At 45.0% G+C, this 22,296-nt stretch overlaps 1 protein-coding gene across 3 annotated transcripts in view; it reads right to left on the bottom strand.

Annotated features, from left to right (window-relative positions):
• Positions 1–8,511, bottom strand: part of ARFGEF2 (ARF guanine nucleotide exchange factor 2) — a 34,771-nt gene extending 26,260 nt beyond the window's left edge. For all 3 annotated transcript variants that reach the window (XM_084217760.1, XM_084217761.1, XM_084217762.1), the window contains exons 1-4: positions 8,262–8,511; positions 1,727–1,757; positions 790–913; positions 76–222 (exon numbers count right to left, since the gene is read on the bottom strand). In XM_084217760.1, coding sequence (XP_084073886.1) covers positions 76–222; positions 790–913; positions 1,727–1,757; positions 8,262–8,400 — 441 coding nt within the window. In that variant the 5' untranslated portion in view covers positions 8,401–8,511. The remainder of the gene's footprint in view (positions 1–75; positions 223–789; positions 914–1,726; positions 1,758–8,261) is intronic.
• Between the last annotated feature and the right edge of the window lie 13,785 nt (positions 8,512–22,296).

Genomic DNA, 22,296 nt, shown 5'->3' with positions numbered 1-22,296 from the left:
TTTTTTTTTTCAGTTACAAAATGAAAGAGAGAGAAAACAAATTAATGTTGCACCAAAATTAATTGAATAAAATACCTTAATTATCTGCAGTTGTACTCCTTCATCTGTTTGAGGACCCTGAAAGCAATTGCAAATGGTTTCCACTATTCGGTCAATCAGTCGTTTTCCAGGAGCTCCGCTGTCTGGAGCATTGCCAGTGATATGCCCGTATGCAATGAGTTTCTAGATAGAAAGAATGCAGCTTAGATGACCATATATTGTTAAGAAAAACACAGTTTAGCACAGCATAAAAAGGTGTGTTTAGATAGCATGTCTCACTTAACCAGTTTTAATGTAAAAATTTAACACCACCTACAGTCTGGCCAGCAAATACTTTGACTGCTCACATATGTGTACAAAACAGATTTTAGTATGACAAAAAAGCTTTTTTTCATACCATAAACAGAGGAAAAATTTTTAACGCCAGTCTTTTCCAGAGTGTGCCTTCCTCTGTCACACCAGCACCACAAGAAACCCCTCGGTAATACTCCTTGTGGAGCACGGCAGATGAAGCACCTTTACTGCCCGGTGTAAGGAGCCCCCAGCCCCAGCAAAGGGGCTAGAGCAGGGCAGCCACACTCCTTCCTCCCTGTGCCCAGTGCCCAGTGCCCGGCCGAGTGTGCCCTGGGGCAGGGGCTGCCTGCTCTGACCCCGGGCCAGGGCTGCTCCTCGCTGTGGGAGCTGCGCGCCAGATCCGGTCACTGCAGCTTTCTCCATCTCACTCGGACCAAGCTTACCCACAACACCTACCTGTAAACAATCCAGGGAAGTACTGACGATACGTGGAGACTTCGACTGGCAGGCCAGCTCAAATGGAAGGAAATATTTATCTGCTTCAATGAAATTTGCTTTTGGTGGAGCAGCAGTGCCTTCTCTAGGTCAGATACAAAGAATTACTAATTTTTCTAAGCATGTATATCACAGTAAATTACACTTTCTCCTTTTTCTGAATTTAAAGCTAAATAATGCGCAGCAGCATACAAATGTACTGCAGCTTTCTTGCATATACTTTTTTAAACAAAGATCAACTTTCTTTAAAAATCACACAAAATCCATTTTATATTTATTTATATTCTATCTGATCTTTTTCATATCCTTTTCAGCTTAACTTTTCCCTCACTATACTCCAACACTGTCCCACTATCTGAAATACTGGAAAACTCCTACACAACTGATATATATCTACACATGTTATTCAAAATGGATTAAACATTGCCCATAAGCAGAACACTAAGCAAATAGAAACACATCTGGAGACCCATTTGCTCATTTTCAATTATAGCACAGTGCTGGAAAACTTTTTTAAAACTTTTATTGCACTAATATTTAAATTGGTGCTCTTGATCTAGGTAATAAAGAGCACATGCTATCAAACAGAGGGTATGTACTGCTCCCCATAACTTCCTATCAGGCTATTGAGTCCAGTAAAAGGAAGCAAAAAACCAGCACCTTTTAGAAATTTCACAATTTTTCCTGGTGAAATTCATAGGCAGTTATGGCTTGAGTACCCACAGCCACAAATATTGTGTAAGTGAAACACACAGGCCAGGCCACGTGTTCTTGGCAGAAAGGTGGGTCTGGGTATTCACCAACTCACTTCTATAATGTATATACACTCTTACAGTTCCACAAAATTATTCCATTTGTTCTTTTCCCACCCTTCTGTTCAGAGTAATTAATCATTTACCTTTGTTTTTCCAGCTCACTCTTTATTTCATCTGGAAGAGACAAAAAAAATGCAAGCCTTAGTTATCATTATCAATAACACAGTAATAAAGCAAAAATGTTTAAATCCAGTTTTGCACTTCAGTATTTGCTAGTCCATTTCTCTAACACCTCAGCTTCAGAGATCAGAGTTTCACCAGTTATTGAAAGGTGTATCTCTCCAATTTTACATTTTAAAAGCTAGTTTTTCCAAACAAAAGGTATCTTTCTCAACAAAAGGTATCTTTAGAACTCTCAGGCATAGTATGCAACTTCTATTCAAGTGTAAGCCCACATCACAGAGTGCTCAGGTCTGCAGAAGCCTTTAAGCTACTGCATAAACTATGAGTTCAATGCATCCAACCTTCCCTTTACCTGCCGTGCCAGCCAGCCTGCTCATCTTAAGCCTTACAACAAGAATCAGCTGGGCAAGCTCCCAGGAGATAGGAAATCTCAAATCCACTCTGTCCTTTTGCTAGCAGATTTTTTTTTTTTTAAACTACACTTTCAAAGAGCTTTTCATAAAACTTAAGACAGGGACGAAGAAAGTTCCTTTCTCATTTCTCTTGTATACACCAGGAGATCCCAAAGATTCTAATAAGGCTTTTTGAGGACTTCTAAGGTGCACAATACAGACCAGCATAAGCAACCACTGTGAACACTGACAAATTCATATCTAAACCAGTACCCACAGTAAGGCTGCACAACTACATCATCTGTAACACCAGTAGAACCTTCCATCCCATCCTACAGCACATGCTGCAAACTACCCTGACTGCAAATTACCACACTTACAAATCTTGTTTCAATTACAGGTATTAGAAAATGATCATTTATTCAATACTTGTACTCCACAACTCTGGAGAGACACCATTGTTTGTGATCAGATGTCCACAGTTCAGATGATTTCAGTGCTGTCTGTGAACCTCAGGAATTTCTTCTGTAACAGGAGAATCAATACACAAATCACACTAAGGAACAGGGACTGCAGCAAACAGATTACAGGGTTTTGTCCAGACCTGCTTGTCAGTAAATGGCACAGGAATTAATCCTCACAGCGTGTACTGATTTTGTAAAACTACTACCCACACTGGATAGAGAAAATGGAAGCAGAACATAGCGAAAATCTGTATAACTATAAGCTGTGAGTAATAAGCTCCATCCAGGATTGCTATTCCCTCTGCCATATCCACTCGTTAATGAGCATCAGTCTGACATCCCTCAGTTCTCATGGCACACAATCATGTCACACCAACTGAAGTAATGTTATCCACCCCAGAATCAGCCAAAGAGACACCAAAAAATGGAAGAGCCTGAGGTGCACAGTGTTCCCAGCTCTCCTCAAGCCCACCACACTAACAACCATATCCAGCAGCTTTAAAGAACAGTTGTCACTTGCCAGCCCTGCAGAAGCCAAGCCCAGCACTCAGCGCTGAGGTCTGGGGGCTTCAGGGTCAGTAGGAACTTTGCAGCTTTGCAGGATCAGTAGGAACTTTGTGACAGCCCAAAGCCAGCACCACCATCCCCTGATGCTTTAGGCTTCAACTGGAGAGGAGACAACAGAATGGAGGCTGTTGGTAAGAAATGACCAAGGTTTTCTGTGCCAAACAGACAATGTAAATCTTGCACAGCACCACTTCTTAAACACTGTGTTTTTCATTCCAGGATCCAGCTGGCCTATCAATCAGGTGACTAGTCAGAAATTCAGTTCAGCATAATTTCAATTCAGGCCTTTTGATTTAATTACCTTCCTCACCTTTAACACCATATAATCCAAAGAGCTACTGAGAACGTAGGTGACCCACCAATGCATTGTGTCCCTGTTTTGATCTGCCTTGCTCTTAGCACAGCACATTCCCATAGCATGCAGGAACTGCTGCTTAAAACACAGAGTCTTCTGGGTAGCTTTACACCTTCAGAACGCTTAGTCCTGCCTCCAGGTCTTGGAAGAGAAAGGCATAATTTAGCTATAGCTACAATCCCAAGTACAGCAAGATGCCAGGGTCAGCAAAAACATAATGCTGCATTTCAGACACCCTGTAGAACTAAGGTGTACAGAGCTTTTTCTTAATGAAGAAATTTTTCTAATGCAAAAACTCCACTAAGTTTCTCTTTCTTTCAAGGAGATAATTTTCCCCCCATACTGATTATTTTGCAGAGTAAAAAAGATGTTGAATTGAAAGATTAATAAAGATCATAGCCTTAAGGAGACATGATCATGCCCATCTTTACTGATACTTGTCATAGATCTTGGAAAAATAATGTAAGAATAATATCCCATATTAGAGCAACACAATTTAACTCTCAGAAGTACTCTATAAACAGCAACAAAAAAGATCAAACCAAGGCATGACCAAGTTCCCCAAAATTTTATTATAATAAAAGCTTTTCTAAAGCCATATGAAAACATCTTCACCACAACAGTATTTTAATAGATAATACTGGCAGAAAAGAATAAATGAAAGGACAAAAGGAAGCTGCAGGCATACTTCTGCTACTGATTGCATCAAAACAGTTTGAAAACCTCCACATCTGAAGTACTCATTGGGGGCCTGACCATCGCAAGTGAGTGAAACAGAAATAGTTGCCTCATTGAAGTCTGCTGCCAAGAACAGCTTGCCAAGCCCTAACCAGACACAGCCAGCTTCCAGAAACCGCCCGTCACTGGTCCTGTTTTTCTCCAGCCCCAGGAGTAAGGGGCACAGCTCAACTCCCTCCTGTAGCTACAGAACACAGCCCAAATTTTGGTCAACATCTAGTCACCCCAGCACAAAGCTGACCCCTCACCTGGTGCTTCTGGTACCAGAGCTCCCTGTCTCTCCCACGGCACCTCCTTCAGTCAGAAATATCTTCAACCCCTGCGCTGCCCATCTAACGGAAGTCCAGCAGCATTCCTACTGGGCAACAGACCTGGAACAAGAACGGCCTTGCAGCAATTTCTTCCAGAGTTTCTGGCCATAAAAGTAGGATGGCGCTCACATAGGGTAGCTGCCTTTCTCTAGCAGATGGATGGGTTCAGTTCACTTGTACTGAAAACTATACATTAAACCAGAGAACATTAGTTTTCTGCCTGCAGCTCGATGCCTGCTCTGTGGCCTTAGAGTCAGGTTTGTGTCAGGGCAGCAAGCGAGCCCCTGTGCAAAAAATGGCTCGTGCTGGCACAAGGACACGGGCCATGGTCCCAACAGCAGGCAGCAGGGCCAACACAAACACGTGGAGGAGCAGCCAGAGCTTCCCTCCCCCAGGCCAGTAAAGCCAATGACATTGCCCAAGCCCAGCCTGCCTTGGAGTCCATGCAAAGCCCAACAGGTATGGATCACATGTGGCTGTGCAGAGCCCTTAGAAAAGGGCCGGGGCAAGCCACAGTGCCCTCTGCCCCAGCGCCCTCTGAACACACTGGCCAAGAGGCCAAATGAAGAAACACACCTTATTTTGGACATTCATCATTTATGCACAGAGACTTCCTAAACACATGAAAACACACAACCAGATTCCTAAGTGAAGGCAGGGTTGAAAAGATTTTAACTTGTTAACAAGCTAACTAAACAAATTCTGTTGCTTAGAAAGCTTGAAGATATGTATGTGGAGCTGCCCAGGCTATCAGAGAAGGCTGCAGGACCAGGGTGGCTGCACAGTATGTCATTAAAAACAGCCCCAGTAGGGCTGTAATAGTTTATGTGAGTGACCCAGGTGCACAATTAGCATTAGTCAAATATGAACTGCTGGGATACAGACTGTCAGTATTCCACTGCAAATTTTTCAGGACCGTTTCAGCAGATTTATTAAGAATCATTTGTACCTGGAGCTTCATGTAAATGCAAATGCTTATTAAGCAACTATTTTTATACATAAAATGGTCAGTCAAAAACAAATTTTCTTTAAAACACAGTTTTCTAAAGCAGAGCAGAACAGCTTCTCTGTTTAATACCCTCAATTTCTCCCAATCTCTCCTGGGGTTTACTGGCACTACAACTACAGGAGACAACCGTTACACCTACTGATGAAGCAAGAGACTGAATGAAGGAATCTATTCAAAGTCTGCTTACTTAACATTAATGCCGTGTATTTCAAAGGAGGGCATGGAAAGAGGCAAAAAAAACCCAAAAAACACCACTGTGAAATGGTTTTGTTCCTTTTCCTCCACGCTTGTGTTTCTATCCTATTTGCACCTATGTTACTTCTGATTTCTACAAGGTGTATTTTGTAGTCCAAAACTGATCAGTATTAGCCCAGTGATAGGACCGAATTACAGGGAAAAAAGGGTAAGAAGAATTTAAATTTAGAAAAATTAAAGCAGATTAAAATTAGAATCAAAGAATTCCTACATTTTCTACAATAGAGAGACAGCAACATTCAGTAGTAATTTACTTAAATTCTCAGGAGTTACACACACAAACCAATACAGAACTCACGTAAGAAAACAAAAGCATCGTTCCCACAGTTAGAAACTTCTTTCTCTCTCACCAAAAAACAAATGTAAAACATAGGTAAGTAATAGAAATACTACTGCCGTAACACCATAACAGAAGCCATAAAAACTGTTCATTTCTATTAGGCAGCTGTAGAATACATCCATTTCTCCCTATTTGGAAAAAAAAAAATTCATCTTAGACTTCCCTCATCTAAGGTATCAGCTACACGTGTTCCATGTCTGTGTTGCCTGGTTTATAACTGGCACAATAACACAAGGCTCCAATAAAAACACCGCTGCATAGAGAAGACTGCACAGCAAAAGGGATTTAGTAAGTAGAAATGGATTTTTTTAAGTATTACTTGGAGAAGAGTGCAGCAGACAACAGCCGACACAATGACACTTTCATAAAGTAACTACATTTCTTTCAAACAGAATTATTTTTACTCAGTGTTAACTGGACTTTTTTATTATAATTCACAACACTGAAGCTTCTTTCATTTCTGACAGTTTCTGACAGGTTACAAAGTTTGACCTGAATTATTCAGACTGCCAGTAACATTCTTCCAACATTTCCTCACATATTTACTATTGCATAGAGCTTGAAAATTTAAAGTTGACAGTTTTGGAACTGTCATAGTCTTAGTTAATACAAAGTATATGCTTAATTAAAATTAAGTACATGGAAATAAAACTGATTTTTTTCACTTGAGAAAATAAAAAAAAAGGCTTAACCAAAATAGAATGAAGTTTGGGGGAAAAAAAAGTCACACGTAAATAAAAAAAACGCCATTCTTGTTAGCAACCTAAAATAATCAACTAATATTCACCAAATGTAACAGAGATCCTCCCATACAGTCACCCTGGCCCCAAAGAGTTGGTCAACAGAAGGTTATCTCTTTATGCTGACCTCTGCTTTAGTCCAGGAAAGCCCATGGCCTCCTTTCCAAAGCAGGTTCATTATGTCCACCATGACAAGCATAGCTCCCCTCCCACATGCTGTACCTTAGTACACGCAGGCACAGCCATAACCCAAGTGGCAGGCACCAACGGGGGCTGTTGCACAACACTCCTCCCAAAATCATCTCCTGCAATCCCTTAGCAAGCACAGGCCCTCACCAGGCATCTTACAAGTTCCCTTCCTCAGCTTCTAAATATATTTGTCTAGCAGCAAAACAGGCTCTCAGCCCTGTAAATGGGTTCAGTGCATGCGGGGGCAGCTGGGGAAGAGATCAGGAAAAGGAACTCATTAGGAAAAGCAGTCTGACTGCTGGGGCATATGTGTTTACACTACAGGTAGCTCCTACAGATCCCCTGTCAGTAAAGACTGCTGGGAGGAAGACAACATTTCTTTAAGCTCACTCTGTCTGGGACAGAACTTGCACCTGCCTCCTTACATATCCAACCTGCCTTTTTTTCTGTCTTCGATACACTAAATGTTCCCAATTCAAAGGAAAATATTGATGGGAAGCAACTAAAACTGAAAGAGAAATGTCACTTTTGCAAATTAAGAAAGGGTCACAGAGAACTCCAGCTGCAGAGCTCTACTGTTCTCCTCAGTTTATCTTTTCCCTCTCTGTGACACACCGTATGTTGTCAGAACTTTTACCGCAGAGACCTTTACATAAGCTTGTACTTGCAGATTTCAGGACCAGCCCACCAACTTCACAAGAAGCGCTGCCATCTCTGAAAACATCACAGATATTACGCGTACTTGGCCAGTCCGAACACGACCTGAAGATCAGAGGTCAGATTTAACACCCCGAGAAGCTCTGGGGCTCCGTAAGTCGAGGGCCTTAAAAACTCTTGTTTCCTAGTCCAAAAGTTGCAATTAATTTTCTCAAAACCGAAGTGGCAAGACGAAGTCCCTCCTGTTTCACACCGAGACCAGAACTTAATAAAACGGGTATCTGGGGGTTTTCCCCTCCTATTTGCACTCCTGTACTGGAGGGAGAACTCTCCCTCCGCTCCGGGGTCCCGAGAGGATCTCCCGCACTCTGCCGGGACGCGAGGCGGAGGGGACATGTGCCGGAGGGCTGGGCCCCTTCCACCGCCGCGCCCCGCGTGCCCTGCGCGGGCCGGGCCGGGCCGGGCCGGGCCGACTCACCCAGCGCCACCTGGCAGGCTCTCCGCAGCTGCCCGTGCGGGGGCCGCTTCGCCTCCTTCTCCGCCAGGATCTTCTCCAGAGCCCGCGACACGAACATGCTCTTAGTGCGGGCGTCCTGCTCGTGAGACGGTGGCTGCATGACGAGGCCGGGAGCGGGCGGGGGCCGAGCAAGAGACAGGAGGGCACTCGGGGCCCGCGGCACCACCCGGAAGGGACGCGCCTCCTTCAGCGGCCGCGCCGCCGCCACGGCGCCGCCATGTTGGCACCGTCACGTGACTCGACCAGGCCCTGGCCCCGCCCACAGGGTCGCGCGTGACGGGGGCGGAGCGAAGGGCGGAGCCGAGAGAGAAGCCGGGGGCGGAGACAAAGGTGGAGCAAGGGGCGGAGCGAGGGCGGAGACGGGGCGGAGAGAGGGGCGGAGTGAGGGCGGGGTGAGGGGCGGAGAAGGGGCGGAGATGGGGCGGAGCGAGGGCGGAGATGGGGCGGAGAGAGGGGCGGAGATGGGGCGGGGTGAGGGGCGGAGATGGGGCGGAGCGGGGGCGGAGCGAGGGGCGGGCTCAGAGGCGGAGCAGAAGGCGGGGCGGGGGCGGAGCCTGAGGCTGAGGGCCGGGGCCGTCGTGCTGCAGAAAAGCTGGAATTCCAGCCGGGGAGGCCGCGTTGGTGGAATGCTCGGTTTTATAACGCTTCTAGCCTAAGTATCTTGCCAGTCGCATTATCCCTGTAAACTCTCACACAGTCCTGTAACAAGGCATGGAGAGAGAGCACGTCTAAAGCCAAAGTCGTACATTAATGAGGATTCACTAAAAATTAAATTTTCAGTCACAGAAATTAACCCTCCGTTAATAACCTTAAATCTTCTCCCTTTACCCTTTGCCTAGGTAAAGCACCTCGCAGCCGAAATCCAGTTCGGGGCTCCAAAGGCCGCAGGACGTGTGGCAACAATCCATATTTACTGCTCTGACACCCTCCTCGCTCTATTAACCACCACTGCACACAGATGGCACTTCATGGAAGTTCCACAAAGCTCTCCTTCAAATTCAGATGGCCACATCTAATGGAGAATACAGGAGCACATTCAATTCTCTAGATTGCAATTTTGCTTCCTTTTTCTCAAACAGCAGGACTCTAACTCTTTAAAATGTCGTTAATGAACTTTCAGTGTTGATTTGTCAAGAACTGCAATTTTTGTCCCCAAAGCCACTAACAAAGGCTCTGAACACCTGTGCAAAGCATCAGTTTAGTATTATTTCCCAGGGAAAATTGACCGCTGCTTGTATTTTTAGACACATATTTTCTAAATACGCTCCAATCAGAAATGTGACTACAAACCCAACCCCCAATGTACACGTCTGGATGCTCCTTTCACTTACACTACTGCACATTAAGGGTAATTCTACTGTTATCACTGAAATTACAGGGATGCAGAAGTGACATAACTAAAAGACAAATAAGGCCCTGAATCTTTTTTGAGAGTTGCTGACTTAGTTATTGACACAAAAGGAGGCTGTAATTACTGTCAGCAGCATTGCAGAACTAATTAAGCAGCAGAGCTCTTCATATATTGTCAGCCAAATTATCAGTTCTGATTTTAGGGTTTTTATCGTGGGACAGGATTAGTTCTCAGGGGAGAAGCAAATGGAGGCAGGCTAGTTTTCAGAAATAGATTGAACAGATGGTTTAACGGAGTTTTTTTTTAATTTATCTCAGACAAAACCCCTGTTTTTGAAAGCATGGAGTAGTATCTGAATCCTTAGGTGTAGGGCTACACTGAGGTGATGGTCTGGATTTCAAAGAGCTGAGAGAGAGTCAGTAACAGGCCCCAGTTTCAGAGAGCTCTCCCCCTGCCAGGGGCAGAGCACTGAGCTGGTGGATGGCACGCTGCCCTGGCTGGAGTTTGGTGATGGCAGGGGCTCCTTTCACCAAATGCACCTGGGCGTCCCGGCACATGGCATAATGCCTCAGTGTCTCCCAGCCCACACATCTCAACCACCAGAGACAGACAGTTCTGAAGTCTAATTAGGCTGCTCAGCAGACAGTGCTCTCCTGACACTGACATCACTGTGTAACTAAATGCAGTGAAAGAATAATAGGGTTGAGATCTTTCTTAACTATTTTCAAATATTCTTTTCCTCAAAGTGTTTTAAGATTACAGTAGATAATTTCTGAGGGAAGGATGTGAGTCATTTGGCTAATTCAAAGGCAACGTAGCCCAGTGCAAAGCTGCTACTGAGCACAGCAGCATGCTGCAGAGCATAGCTGCATGGTGTGTCACTGGCTGCAGGCAAACAAAGAAAGAAAGCCTTTCCAGTGGGAGCGAAGGCAGACCAAGGGAGAAGAAATACATGTATCTGCATGCCAGTGGATTCGGTGCCAATTACAGGAATTACTATTAAACTGCTGTAAATAACTCATTGTGGCAAATACATCTGTAGTGCGAGACATAAATCATGAGCAAACAATCCCTAACAGGTGGACAGAGTTCACAGTTTGTACAAGCTACTTCCTTGGCAAGAAGCTCTGGATATCTGCCCAGAGGCCAGGTGCTCTGTACTGACTGACAGGACTAACCTCACAGCACTTTCCCACTGGCATGTTGCTACATAGCTTGTTTTAGGAAGGAAACGACAGTCTAAAAATAGATGCAGAACGGACAGGAAAATTCTTGGAAAACCAGCACTGGTCTGTAGTCACTTAGTTCCCAGTCCAGCATTAGCATAGAACTTCTTTTCCCTTCTTCTGCCCATTATTAATAACTTCCTTTGGGACTGATTCTATTTATTCTGTGTGGCTTCCAGCCACTTTTCCTGCTGTCCAGTAATGTACTTATTAGTGGATTTCCCAGGGGGGGTCCTCATTTGATTCACTGTCTCAACTCTCTAACTTTTTCCAGTTCAACACTGCATGTCCTAAAATCAATAAATCCACATAATAAAGCATTCTCCCACTGCTAGCAATATAATTACGTAACTACTAAGTGAGTAACTATACAAGTATTTATGTGATATTAGCAAGGCATTTCAACATGATCTGTATAGACAATGCTCTCCCTTTCCTCCCCACTATTTTCCTCAAATCCCAGTCTTAGACCTTCTGTGTCTTCTGACCATCTTACTGCCAGCAGCCTCACACAGAACTTGCACTCTAGCCCAGAGAAGCTCTGTAATGTGAAAAAAGGACAGACAATATATCTAAACAGTACTGTGCAATGTCATGAGATTAAAAGAAAAATCACTCGGCAGGAGAGGCACTGGAGCTGTTTGACCACGGAGCTGGGCCAGGCTGGGCAGGAGCTGCTGCAGCCAGCCCTGCACCGCTGCCAGCCCTGCACTGCAGCCAGCCCTGCACCGCAGCCAGCCCTGCACCGCTGCCAGCCCTGCACCGCTGCCAGCCCTGCACCTCAGCCAGCCCTGCACCGCAGCCAGCCCTGCACCGCTGCCAGCCCTGCACCGCTGCCAGCCCTGCACCGCTGCCAGCCCTGCACCTCAGCCAGCCCTGCACCTCAACCAGCCCTGCACCGCTGCCAGCCCTGCACTGCAGCCAGCCCTGCACTGTGGCCAGCCCTGCATCTCAGCCAGCCCTGCACCACGGCCAGCCCTGCACCGCTGCCAGCCCTGCACCGCTGCCAGCCCTGCACCGCTGCCAGCCCTGCACCTCAGCCAGCCCTGCACCGCTGCCAGCCCTGCACCTCAGCCAGCCCTGCACCGCTGCCAGCCCTGCACTGCAGCCAGCCCTGCACCGCTGCCAGCCCTGCCTTCACTGTGGCCAGCCCTGCACCGCTGCCAGCCCTGCACTGCAGCCAGCCCTGCACCGCAGCCAGCCCTGCACCGCTGCCAGCCCTGCACCGCTGCCAGCCCTGCCTTCACTGTGGCCAGCCCTGCACCTCAGCCAGCCCTGCACCGCTGCCAGCCCTGCACTGCAGCCAGCCCTGCACCTCAGCCAGCCCTGCACTGCTGCCAGCCCTGCACCACGGCCAGCCCTGCACCGCTGCCAGCCCTGCACCGCTGCCAGCCCTGCACCTCAGCCAGCCCTGCCTTCACTGTGGCCAGCCCTGCACCTCAGCCAGCCCTGCATTGCTGCCAGCCCTGCACTGCAGCCACTGCCCAGCTCTCAAAGCTGATTGCAGCATTTCTGCGGGCTGCTGGGATTCACCTTTTAGCCCAATATTTTACCTTGAAGTAAGCTATAAAAGATAAGAGCATATTTTGAATAAGTGAGATTTATACAATTTTAAGTAAATACAAATTAAATTCGTCTTTCCTTATGAAGCCATCAGGACAGATCATATTTGCAGTTCTCTCTCTCACAAGAGAACTTGAACTTTATTATAAAAAAACCTGAAATACATACTTGGGCTACACTCCAAATCTGCAGTTTTCATTTTTTTCATATTTCAAGGGATTGGCAGCCTGTCCAAAGAAAGCAGACACTTATCCCACAGAATAATTTTCTTAAATTAAATAAATTTTGTTTTGACCTTTCAATCAAAACCAAGTCAGAAATTTTTTTCACTTGTCCTGGCAGAAGGAGCGAATCCTGAGATCAGCTCTGGTACCAGACTCACATGAAGGTATTGCAATGAATCTTGTGCTGGACAGAAGCAGACACAGACCCTTCGATGCTGAGCTGCAGCCTCTATTCCTTGTTATAATAACAAATAATATGTAACCATAAGAAGATGTGTTAGGAATATAACAGTGTTCAGACAAGCAGAGATGCAATGGAATCGGAAGATCAGACTTTAAATCAAAGTGTTCACATATTCAATTATTATTAACTTCATGGCCCATGGTACTGAACAGCCACTGCTCTCACTGATAGCAGCATGTGTTTCTGATGAGCAGCAGCCCTAAACACAGTCATTTTAAGAGCTTAACATATTCAGGCTTGAAAATTTCTAACTATTTTCCTTTTACAGTGTTTAGAACCATATCTAAGCCACAAAAGTCTGCAATTACCTAAGTACGGCGAAACATTAGAAACAACATATTTTGAAAACACGAAAAAGTGCATTTATTTTTAAAGGATAGCAGCCAGAGTGAAGGAGCAGTTGGGAAAAATATTTTTGCCCACTCCTGCTTTTGCCTGCAGAGCGAGAAGTGTAATTGTTTGGAAAGATGCAAATGCAATTGAGTAGCTCCCACACCCTGAGGTGCTGGAGAGGTGGAAGACCCGGGGCTGGATAATCAACCACTTGCAAATTTCCTGTCTGAGAGGTGATAATGAGACTTTATTTGCCACACAAGCAAGTGCTAGTTAGAGTTGTGGCACAGAGCTGTCTGTTCCACCTTGTATCTGTGCACAGAACAGCCTGCTTTGCACAGAACTCTGCTTTGCACCAAGGTAAGCGTATAATGAGGCAGACTTTGTTGACACAAACCTTGTACTCAGTAAAAACAAAGGAAACAGATTACTAAGCTACTGAAGATCCTGGTTTTCGATTGTAGTGGGTTTCGAGCAGGACAACTTCAGTCAGAAGATATTAGTAGCTCTATGAGGAATTAAAATTATAAGTGACCTTCTCTCTGACCTTTAATCTGGTCTTTATTTCTCATAATTTCTTGTAAGAAACTCAGGAGTGTCATCAAGAAATGTCCCTAGCTTTACCATACAGTATAGACCTTATTCATGTATGTGCAGAACTCTTCATGTCTTTCACAAAGCCAGGTCCTTGGCTCCTTGATTCAGATTTAAGAAGGCTTGTTTCCTTTCTCCTCAGCAGGAAAGGCTTCCTGTCTCTGCTCATTACTGAACTCATTTATTCTTGAGTTGCAGTTGGGTATTCTTCAGAGGAATCTTCATTGAGACAAAAGGAGCTTTGTCTTGGTTTGGCTTATTGTATTTCCTTCCTATTGAACTAGAATTAAAATGCATAACTCAATAGGTCCAGGGAGCTATCCAGTCATTTATTTTATTTGAGCTTCACTTTCTTTGTCCTTGCAATATTTCCCAAATGCTTTATGAGACTAAATGTTACTGGATCAGAAGGAACATATTGAAAAAACTGAAACGTGTATGTAGAAATTGGGTCTGTGGAACTGATCCTTTCTCTCACCTTCCAGAGTGGTTCAGTTTATAAAGTGCAAAAATATTTTTCTATGCTGTTTTCAATGGAAACTTTTCCCCAGTCTTCTTGAAAATCTCGGTCTCATCTTTATATTACATCTTTTGGCCTTCTTTCCAAAACCACTATTTTGTTGCTCTAGTTTCCTCTTGTCTCTGTACTTCATCACTTGAGTCCCAGCCATCATTTTAAGGAAAGTTACAAAAAGCAAAGGTGCAAAAACTGAGTTGCAATATATTGAACTGGCACAGAGGAAAGAACCTGTTATCTGTCCTGGTCTGGTGTTCTAAGGCAGCATGTTCAATTTGAAACAGAAATGGTTCTGTAATTTCTTCAGCCAGTAGAACAGAAAAACAATTTCCATGTCATCATCCCAATGAAATGTGGAGTCTCAGACTGGCTAACCCACTTCTTTCCAGCCTTTAGCAAGCGGGCATTGTCAGTGAGTGCAGCTGGCGTGTTTGTGTGAACACTCACACAAGCGTGCTTTGCTGCCCTGGTGCATACCAGACAGAAATCCAGCCAAAGCCCACACTTCACACACAAACCACTGCCTTCTGCCCCTCTAGAGGAGCACAGGAAACATGGGACCCTGTGGAGCCTTTGGTGCTGGAACCATGACAATGCAGGCTAGTGCAAGCCATGTCCAGAGCATCAGCCACTCCAAGAGAAGGCTTTGTCTGCCTTCTAAAGAGCTGCTCTCTCTCCTTGTGCTTGGGAGAAAGCAAGCATAAAAGACATTTTGCCACCTTCCCTAGGGACTGACAGAACTCAGGGTTGCTGACAGAAGTCTCCAAAACTCCCAGAAAAGTCTCCGTTGTGGCAGTCCATTTGAGCACTTGGGTCTATTGATGTAATAAAACATCACAGAGGTCAGCAATGGATGTAAAGCTGTAAAACTGTCTGTGCAATGCAGTTCAAAGCATCCTGAGAATGGGAAAGAACATTCTGCTTAACCCTGTACGCTTTATACTCACCCCACACTAGGGTGTCCCTATGAGCAATAAAAGCCAAACATCATGCAGGCCAGAGACAGATACGTATGACTTTGCTAAGTAGTTTTTGTTTAAACAAAGCATTCTATATCAAATTATCTTTCCTTTTTTCCCTGAAAGCAACCTCAGCATAGCATTGAGCCTACAGTTCCATCTTCCATGGCAAAGTGCATGAGCCTCCTCCTAACTCTGTTACTAATGGCTTCCTGTTAAGACTTGTACAGCATTTACACTGTAATCCAAATGAAAGTGTTCTGTGATTTAACGAGTGACACTGTCAGTTTAATGGCACTTTTATTGCTACACTTTTAATGTTTCTGCGCAAAGATCAACCAGGGAAAAAGAAAGAAGCCTATTTTGAAAATATCAATGGTACAAAAAAGTCTGATTCCCCTTCCCTAGAGGGACTGCTGTAGTTGATTAGTATTCTGTTAGAGCTGGTGATGATTTCCTAGAACATCTTTCTCCCCCTAATCTGTGAGCTCACAGCCCATGCACTGACTTTATACAAGTGGTTATAATTCCAAGGACTGCATCCAGTGTTGATGCAGGCAGTTGTGCAAGGCTATAGTTTTACAAATGGCTTTAAACTGATCTGTAGATGAGTTACTGCCAAAGGAGGCAATCCCATCCTTCTCCCATCTCTGCCCTTACCACATGACTGAACACCTCTCACGCCTGCAGTAACTCTTGAGGGTTGCACACTGAGCTTGTCAGGGAGCAAATCTGATTCAAAAAAGGACCTTTTGTTTGTTTGCCTTCCAGTTAATTTGATCTGGATCAGCTGATCAGTTCCTGATCCTGTTCACCACAGTGTCACAAAGGAAGTGGTGAAAACATGCAGCTATGTCAAAAGGGAAAAAAGGGTAGCTCACACTTCAGTTAAGTTCAACAATAAAAACACAGTCCAAGCTACACCAATGGCTAAATGTTTCCAGGTTACATGAATTCAGCCTTATAGATACAAAATGTCTGCACTACAATAACCATGGAGAGAGTTTTATAGTGGATAGAAGATGCACAGGGAGCCTATAAATGGCAAAATTATGTATTATGACCAAGCTCTCTATTTTGTGCTGATGTAATATGAAACTGGCTCAGCCCATCCTTAGCAAAGATCTTTAGTTTATCAAATGCAGACCTCTATCACTCTTAGTATTTAGTGGAGAAGAATTCACATATCATCTCAGAAATGCATAGTAGTTTACTTATATACTCCAGTATTAAAAAAAACCTGTCCAAAATTGCAGGTGCAGACAGTAAATCCCAGTAAATGACACCTCTGCACAGCTGCATTTGGAACACCAAGTGTCAAAGATGCAGGAGGTGCAGCGTCACATTCTGTGATGTGTGCTCCTCTTCCTCACACAGCACACGGAGTGGGCCCCAGCCCAGCCAGTTCCTCAGGCACAGTGTGATCTTAAGCTGGGAACAATTCACCAAAACCCCTTCAGCTGGCGACAGACTGCTGAGCTAGTGCCAATCCCTTGCCCCAAAATCATGCTCTATATCTTCAACACCACTGAGGTGTGTCAGGAAAAGCAAAGAATAGAACTGGAGAAAAGAAGAGCAGGTGGATAGATGCCATGTACTCCAGGTCTATTTATATGCCATAAAATGTTTTTTCCTATGATCTTCTGTTCTCTGTTCCATGCAGAAGATTCTTTCCAGCTTTAGTTGTGAAAACACCACGAGTTTTGCACCAGCCACAGAATTCCAGCCTCCACCTCCTCATTACAATTTCTCTACATCGGTTGTGCTGACACAGGGTTAGGTGGCTTTTCCTGTTCAATGTACTGGCAGAGGAAATAATGCAAATGCAGTCAGGAATAAGCAATTTATAGTAAAACAAAAACAAGCACTATTGTTCATGTTATTTTTACTTCATATACTTACAGAGAACAAAATACAGAGAGTGAACCTTTGCTTGATTGTATTAGGGCAGAGCAAATACTTATTTGCATATAATCTGCAAATCTTCCAGCAGCCTTTTTTAGTACTCTCTCAAAAGAATAAATTTTGTAAGAATGTTAATTTGTCACAAAAATGTGTAAGGAGTTGCAAATTCGTAAATGGTCGCATATGGGGAAAAATCACTTGGACCAACCCCAATTTAACTGACTATTTAATAAAAATCTGACAAACTTCCAATTTACAAAAGAAAAAAAAGAATTTGAAAAATTAAAAAAAAATCATCCTATGTCAAGCATATTGAAGTTTGATACATCTTCTTTTCTTTAGATAAATATACCCGAGCCTGTTGTCAAGGCCATGCTTCTCCATTCTTGGCTTTAGAGGGTAAAGATCAGATCATATAGCATTATGTCAGGAGTAATAGAAACACTTCCTGCACCTGACTTCAAAACAAAACTGCTTAAAACTACCCTGAATTGAGAAGGACCTTTTGATTAATTAAACCAAAAATCTTCTCTCAATTCAAGAGCTCAGTGAGAACCCTTAATTGCATAATCAAAAATTATGTCAAGAAAGAACATAATGAAAACCTAATTATGCACTTTTTAGTATGTGATTAGTTTTAAGTAGGTGGGTATGATTGAGGAAGAGCAAAAGAGGGGAAATATGATTAAAGAAGTGAATCAGACAGTGGAAAGAGAAGAAGTATCAGAGGAGTGAGTAATAGCCTTCTCCCAGAGTGTCTTCCAAAGCTGAATGTTTTGACTTGAATACAGAATGTATGAAATAACACATGCTTCTTCTCCAATTATATGTGTTTAGGATTTGACACAAATCTGAAACCTATGAAAAGGAAATAAGCTGCATTTCCTATTAATTAGTGAGTTCAATACCAGGAATATTTTCAAAAAGTTTTGTTTGTCTCTCCTGAGCTCATGGGAAGGCTGCAGCTCTCTGTTCTCATGGTGTTGTCCCTCTGCCAAGTGAGACACTGATGAAACATTTTACAAAAGCTCCTGCGCAGGTCCCATGATACAGTTTATAGTATCTCCCTCTCTCTTCTCAAATCCAGAATCCTTTATGGCATGAAGTGGTGTTAACCTTCAGTTTTCCCTAGGACATTAGGGTTATCGAGTAGGTGGGGACGCCAAGGAGAAGCACAAGCCTTGGTCACTGTTGTCTCATCTCACTCACAGGTGGCCTAACAACCCCACAGGTAAAATCTGACTCTGTTTTGCACATATTCACAGTATACTCTTGGGCAGCCACTTCAGACACATGCCTCTCAGTTTCCCTGTTTTCAAATGGACGTAATACTTATGTCCTTCTACCACACACCATGGGTCTAATTAAGTGCTTTCAGAGTTTCACTGAATGTGTGTATTATATTATCTTCTAATCACAGAGAATTCCATCCACCCTTCCTAGCAATTCTTTTTCTTTGTTCACCATGTTCCCTCTAAGCCTCTATTTGTTCCAAGTCTCTCTTTTGTCAAGTTACCTGAGCATTTTTATCTTAAACCTATTTTTAGGCTGATGTTAAAAAGAGAAATGCAAATGCTCCACTGGCAGTCTAGGTTCCTGAAGAGTCAGAAGCTAAGAAATTATTTCTGCAAAGATCACTGTAAACTACCTCTATATATCTTGCTTGAAGATTAATAATTTGTAGAAATCAAAGGGATTAGTTCTTAGCTAGAATAAATCAGCAGTGGCTTTAGCAAAATCAGTTATCTGAAATGCATTATATATGGACAGGTGGAAGCTGATTCATGACTGCTGCACACAAGCCAGAACCTGATTTTAACCACACACATGGAAATCTCTATTAACTACATTATTTTCACTGAAGTTTCTGGAATTACTCTGTATATCTACAGATGCAATGTTGGAATTTAAATTAGCTGCTGCCATTCAATAAACAGGTTCTGGAGTCAGGGTTTATTCTGTGCTCAGCAGCAGCACTTCCATGCTCTGTGGAAGCAGCACAAGCAGCACAGTCCCTCACTGTATCCTGAACACATTCTTTTTCTTTAAAATAAAAGTCTACATTAGCAACTAATAGAATATCCATTCAAAAGTAAGGATTATGTGCATGTCTGCAATTATTTGGACTTTGCCAAAATGAATTTTCCTACAGCCAAAAGAAAACACTTTCTAAAAAAGAGTGAAAAATCTTCCTTTAATTTTAATTTCCAGTCGCAAGTAGCATCCTTTTTAAAATCTTTATGCAGTGATGCTTTCAATATTGCCATTAAAGCTAGAGGAGTGTTTTGAAGCAATGTAGCTTGTACACCATGGTGACAAAAAGGCAATTGTCCTCCAGCGGTGCAGGCATCGCTCCGGTAAACATCCTATTTATGCTGTGATAGGCTCCTGTCTCAGCACTTGCTACGGAAATAAAATTCTTACAGGATTTTTGAGGAAAACACAGGAGACAGAGATAGCAAATTAACAGCTTTAAAACTAACAACTTTCTCACTCAGCCACAGGGTGGGGGCGTAGCTTTGGTGATGGTGATTTTTCCTAACAGGGTGTATTGTTATCTAATTAGGATATTTTAAAAGAAAGTCTTGCCGCCTGCCTCTTGCTCCAAACTGAAAAAAAAAAAAAACAAAACAAAACCATTTGATGATTTTAAAAGAGACACAAAATTAATAAATAACTGGACACAAAATGAATAAATAAATGAAAATGCTGTAGTGACTTTCAGAAGAAAATGAAAGGTTAAGTGTAAAGAACTTTAAAGAAAACCAGTGAATTTAGAGTCTAATCTGACCTTCGAGAGATTCTGCTTCCCTGTCCATGTCTCAGAGCCGCTCTGCAGTGACCTCCCGCAGCCCGGAGCGCTCCTCGGCGCAGCTGAGACCGGCACAGAGCCCAGAGTCGCCCTGGCCGGTCCCTGGCCTCGGTGCTTTTCCCTCGGACCCCGACACTCAGGGCGATGAGGCCTTTTCCCTTTTGAACACCTTCTTTCCCCTCCTGAACAATGGTGTTTCGGACTGACTCAGGGTGAGGGGAGCGTTTGTGGCTGATGAGGATGCAGGAGGTGCTACAGCAGGGCAACACGAGAGCCATGATAACCTCACACCTTGACCGAAGACTACCTCATTGGAGACACGGGGAAATAAAATATTGACATTTAATAAAGACAATTTCCACATCTAGGGCTGAAAGCATTTGAGATATTTTCTTTACACTGCAGACCTGCAGCCTGCTGCAACTGTGTCTTGACCCAAGAGCTGTTTTTTCATTCTGTGTAATGCGATATCCATGAAGCCTTGAGATGATAATTTGGTGTGTTAGACTACCAACACTTACTCCTAAGTAGAAAACTTAAAAACCAGAATAATGATCAGTGATAAAATAAAAAAGCTAATGTTGAGAAAAAAAGAGTTCAAGAGATGTTTTGGTTTAGCCGGGGGAAGATGACAATTATTGCCTTATTTGTTACATTTTGTTTTGCTAAGTTTACTTTTTAAGATAGTATATCCAATAAGTGTTTCTATTATTATGCCTCTTAGGAGTTCATATTATTAACATTTTTAAATCTTCCTCTTGAAACTTTTTTCCTTAATTAAAAAAAAAAAAAAAAAAAAGAAAAGAAAAGAAAGGAGGGAAAAAAGTATTTGTAGTTTGACAAAAGCCTGGCAGTGTTCTTATGATGGAATGAATGTATTTGGGAGCATCTCCACCGTTATGAAACAAGTTAGCCTTCTAGGAATGGAGGGAGTAGTGCTGAATTGCAGTCCTCAGCCTGGTTTTGTGTGCAGTTCGCCCTGTTTGTCTCTGCCCTTATGCTGCACACTCACTTTGCACGAGCAATTGCGACCAGCTTAAAACCTCTGCACTTTGGATTCACAGCGATGAAACCTGCTTTTGTATTTATTCTTTGCTGGCATGGAAGTCTGTGATTCCTTGTTTCTGCCCGTTTGTGTCTATTGTGCTGCGTGCATTCCTGCGTGAAACGGCGGTGTCTGTGTGACCCCCGCTTAGGGCCTGTAGGGCTGGGGGCAAGTCCCTGCTCGTGCGGGAAGCCGCGGTGAGTTCACCGCGCTGTACTGTGTTCGTGTGCCGTGGGGTGAGCCCCGTGGCCGGCCACGCGGTGTGACCGCGCTGTGCGGGCTGTGACCACGCTGTGCGGGCTGTGCGGGCTGTGCGGGCCGTGTGACCGCGCTGTGCGGGCTGTGTGACCGCGCTGTGCGGGCTGTGCGGGCTGTGTGACCGCGCTGTGCGGGCTGTGCGCGCTGTGCGGGCTGTGCGGGCTGTGTGACCGCGCTGTACGGGCTGTGCGCGCTGTGCGGGCTGTGCGGGCTGTGTGACCGCGCTGTGCGGGCTGTGCGGGCTGTGTGACCGCGCTGTGCGGGCTGTGCGGGCTGTGCGGGCTGTGCGGGCTGTGCGGGCCGTGTGACCGCGCTGTGCGGGCTGTGCTGGCTGTGTGACCGCCCTGTGCGGGCTGTGTGACCGCGCTGTGCGGGCTGTGTGACCGCGCTCTGCGGGCTGTGTGACCGCGCTGTGCGGGCTGTGTGACCGCGCTCTGCGGGCTGTGCAGCAACTCAACACACGGTGAAGTGCGGGGGGGGCAGAGGGCGAGGTGTGCGGGGTCTGCAGCGAACGGGGGTGAGGGAGTGCATGCGGGAGGGGATGAGGGAGTGCGGATGAGAGGCGATGAGTGAGAGGGGCTGCGTGCGAGGAGGACACGCGGCTATGAGGGTGTGCTGGACGTGGAGAAGAGGCCAGACGACTATGAGGGGATGCGGGACGAGGAGATGACAAAGCCGTACTGCCCCCGCTCTCGCCTCGCTCCGCCCCGCGGCCCTCGGCCGGCCTCCGGGGCCGGGCTCCACCGCCCGTGCCCGCCCCGTCCCTCCTTCGCCCCCCCGCCACCGGGACTTCCCTTCGCGCTCCATTCAGCGGTGCTGCGCCGCTACCGCGGCATGTCCCGCCGCCGGGCTTCGCCCAGCGCCCGGCTCCTGTAGCGCCTCGGGCCGCGGGCGAGGCAGGGCCGAGGGGGCCATGGGGGGCTCCTGAGGGAGCGGGAGCGGAGCGCCCGGCCCGCGCCGCCACC

The sequence above is a fragment of the Fringilla coelebs genome, assembly GCF_963513975.1.
Source record: "Fringilla coelebs genome assembly, chromosome: 18".
Classification (NCBI taxonomy): Eukaryota; Metazoa; Chordata; class Aves; order Passeriformes; family Fringillidae; genus Fringilla; species Fringilla coelebs.
This window is presented reverse-complemented; position numbering and strand designations above follow the sequence as displayed.